General features: G+C 33.8%; 1 protein-coding gene across 1 annotated transcript; it reads right to left on the bottom strand.

Moving 5' to 3' along the window:
* Positions 1-756: 756 nt before the first annotated feature.
* LOC119668656 (maltase A3-like) lies at positions 757-3,407 on the bottom strand. Its single transcript, XM_038078239.1, has 6 exons — positions 2,768-3,407; positions 1,890-2,483; positions 1,703-1,810; positions 1,307-1,650; positions 995-1,135; positions 757-907 (listed from the first exon to the last, which is right to left on the bottom strand). The coding sequence occupies exons 1-6, from the start codon at positions 3,299-3,301 to the stop codon at positions 841-843; spliced, it is 1,788 nt and encodes a 595-aa protein (XP_037934167.1). The 5' UTR covers positions 3,302-3,407; the 3' UTR covers positions 757-840.
* Positions 3,408-3,863: the final 456 nt, after the last annotated feature.

Here is a 3,863-nt window from a genome sequence, read left to right as displayed (position 1 = left end):
AATATAACTAATAGCTAATCATTTTTTCTGTACATAAACTTACTTAAAAATATCTTATAACACAAACTTTTCGGTACTTTTCATACTAGTATTGTATTGACAGTATAAAAATACTTTATTTATGAGATATGAAAACATCTTAAAATGTTCAACTTTGAATTTAAGTAGAACAACATAGTATTTTTTTCACCCAGGAAACAACTTTTGACAGAAATTTCAATACATCTTTTTTGTGTACACCCCCACAGATGGAACTGAAACTACCGAAATCCTTCAGAAGTTGCAAGCTCATAATATTAACAGAACGTATTTATAATAAACGAAGGGAAACAAATGATGAAAAAAGCCAAATTAGATGTGGAAAAAAGTCTTTATTAAAACGTGTAGTGATGATGGTGCAGCTGGCCTAAATGATAAAGTTGTTGTCATCATGTATACCTGACATATTTACAACGTGTTGCCTAATAATGGCAATGCTCGAAGAAGAAATCTCTAAGAGCCGCAGTACCGGAGGAACTGTGGCAATACATGGCAATACATAGATGTGCTACGCATAATGAGCAGAATGCGTGATTTGTTTGAGTTATCAATCACGCTTGATTATTTTTTTAAAAAGAATTTACATTACAAAAAGTTTTAATAATGAAAGTGATAATCAAAAACGTGGCTCATTTCGTAGGTTGCTCCGTTCAACAGCTCCGTTGGTTTCAACTGCCACAACAGCCTCTATAAATGCAAGTAATGTACAAAGGCAAGTTTGGTCATTAAAAGTTTAACTTTATTCAATTAAATTTAATTATGCTACATTATTCAAGAATTTAAGATTAGAACTCATAACTACTATGGAGACTCCACGATGATGGCTTCATAGGATTGTAAAATGAAGTTATCTACAGATACTATGTTGCTGTAATACAAAATGTAAAAAAATTTCCATCAATGATAAATAAAATAATTAGGAGGGATGTTTGAAAAGTTTTCCAAAGTTACTCACCCCTCCCTGCGTGCTGATATCGTATTGACAATTTTCGTATTAAAATTGCCATTGACACGTAGTAAATTACTGACATTCGCAGTCATTTCACCACTCAAAACGTTGGCCAACAAAATGTAGGTCTTCTCACCGGGCAAGGAACTTTAATATTGTAAGAATTAATTTGTTTAGCAGTCAATAAATATAAGCACAATTTCACACAAAAACCCATAAATAATTGAATGAATAAAAGAAGTTAAAAAGATGTTTTTTAAACTTCAAAAACAACAACGATACTTGAAATACACCCGTGAAACCTTATATTTAACTCACCGCTTTATGGCCAAAATATTGTCATTAACGGCTCCATATTTAACGTCTCCATATTGCAGCGTTTGGGTTTTTCGTAGCTCTGACAATTGCTTGTAAATACTTAAATGACTCTTAGAATCAGTATTCTCTGACTCCATATTGACGGAAACATAATTGGGATTAATGGGTAGCCAAGTTGTACTGTTTGTGGAGAAGCCTGCATTTTCTTGGTTGCTCCATTGGAATGGTGTGCGACATGGATCACGCGTAAATTGTTCATAAATTTGAGGATTTGAATTACAAGCTGCAGGATCACGTGTATCTTCCCATGAAATATCCAAATCCAACATACCAATTTCCTCACCCTGCAAAATATCAACTTATTTCATGTATTTCACTTAAAAACTACATTCTCACCATGTATGTAACGCTCACACCTGGTAAAAACATTTGTATCATGTTCATGATATCAATACGCTGCTCACCGTAACGGCTACCCACTCGTCTCTGATCATGATTGCCCATCTATAAAAATCAATTATCACGTATACGTACAGTATGTATATATGTTCATACAATTCGATAAATATTGCGATCCACTTACCACCCAATTTGGTGTTTTGCCAGCTGGCATGAGATTCATCCAACTATCAATAATTCGCACAAATTCTTTAGCTGGTAGTTGTGTATTATTTTTATCAGCATTTCCATCCACAATAAATTGAAAATTGAATGGTATTTGTGCGCCTTGAGTTGTGCTATTGCCATATAACTTCATTACTACGTCCAACGGCGGATATGCTTCGATCATTAGCACACGCGTATCGCCACCATGTATTCGCTGATAATCATCTAATAACTGTCGCCACTGATAGACCATATCAATAGTTTCTGGTTGATTCTGTGTGTAGATATGATTCAAATAGCCAGAGTCATCTTTATCATCAGTAAAACCACTAAGTGGCTCATCAGGATATCTGCCATTTGCATCAGGGACCACCTCAAAGCACCAAGGCACAGCGTCAACTCGAAATCCCGCTACGCCACGATCTAACCAGTATGTGAGTACACGTTTCATTTGTGCCACAACTGCTGGATTTCGGTAGTTCAGATCAGGCTGCTGTACTGCAAATTGATGAAGATAATATTGCTGGCGATCTTCATTCCACTCCCAGGCACTACCACGGAAAGCTTGCAGCTAAATATATAAACAAATGCTCTGTTACAAAACAAATCGTTTTGTTTTTATAAATAAAAGAAAATAACTCAAAATCGTCTGAAGTTTTTGATTCTTTTTTTGTAATAATAACATAATTAATTCTTTTTTCCTTATAATTTCAAAAATTATCATTATTAAACTCCCATACTAATTACTTTTAACTGTTAGCTATTACTACAAAGTTTACCTCGAGGTTATAAAATACATTAACTCTCAAATCCTTCAAATGCATTTAATTTCTTTGAAAATCTTCTTGTTCTTACCCAATTACTGGGCGGCACACGTTCTCCGTTCTCGTTTTTATATCCATCATGCCAAACATAATAATCCTCATAACCCTTTTCACGTCGCACTGACTTCTTAAACCATTCATTCATATCGCTTGAATGATTTGGCACAAAGTCCAGAATAATTTTTAGCCCGAGTGTATTGGCTTCTTTGATCAAATTATCAAAATCTTCTAATGTGCCATATTCCGGTTGTATATCAAAAAAGTCTGCTATATCATAACCAAAGTCCACCATCGGAGACTTGTAGATGGGCGATAACCAAGTCGCTGCAACTCCAATTTCCTTCAAATATGACAACTTTGAAGTGATACCTTTGAGGTCGCCTATACCATCGCCATCAGAGTCCATGAATGAGCGCGGATAAATTTGATAAAATTGTGCCAGTTGCCACCAATCCTTACTGGTCCTAGCAGTTCCTTGCACGGCACCACCTGTTCCGCTACAAGCCTCAGTACGGTGTACAAAAAAAATTATAAAAAATATTATTATTGCTAAGGAAAACTGCATTTTCAATGATTTTATAGTTTTAATGAAAATATAACTAAATTAAAGCCATCAAACTGGAGCTGCTTTATGTGTCAAGTTCGATCGACTAAATACTGTTCTGTGCTACTGACGAATCTCTTATAAAAGTTCGCCTCAAATGGGCTAAACTGATGAGTACCTTCTACTGCAGTTATGAGTTAAATTTTGAGTGGAAATGTTTGTGCAATATCACGATACTACACAAGTATTTTAATTAGAAATCTAATTTCTTTATAGATTTCATTGATATCATTGATTTCGATTGGAATCGTCATTTGCTCAGAAGTTGTTTGCTAATTTGTTTAACATTTTTTGTGATTTTTTTATTTTGTATTTTTCCATTGTTTACATTAATAGATAACTATTTTTTCAGTAGTAAGGTCAGAAATCTTTTGAAAAGCATTATCTCGAAATACTTACATTTTTACTCGTTATAAAAATCTTAAGTTATTTATTCATTATTTTTTATTTTAAATATTTATTATATGATTATATGATACTCGTACTTTTATAAACCAAGTACTAAGTAGAAACTTATAGATCG

This window comes from Teleopsis dalmanni, chromosome 1 (assembly GCF_002237135.1).
Source record: "Teleopsis dalmanni isolate 2A chromosome 1, ASM223713v2, whole genome shotgun sequence".
NCBI classification, from domain to species: domain Eukaryota; kingdom Metazoa; phylum Arthropoda; class Insecta; order Diptera; family Diopsidae; genus Teleopsis; species Teleopsis dalmanni.
Note: the sequence above shows the minus strand (reverse complement) of the source record. Positions and strands in the feature narration are given on the sequence as shown.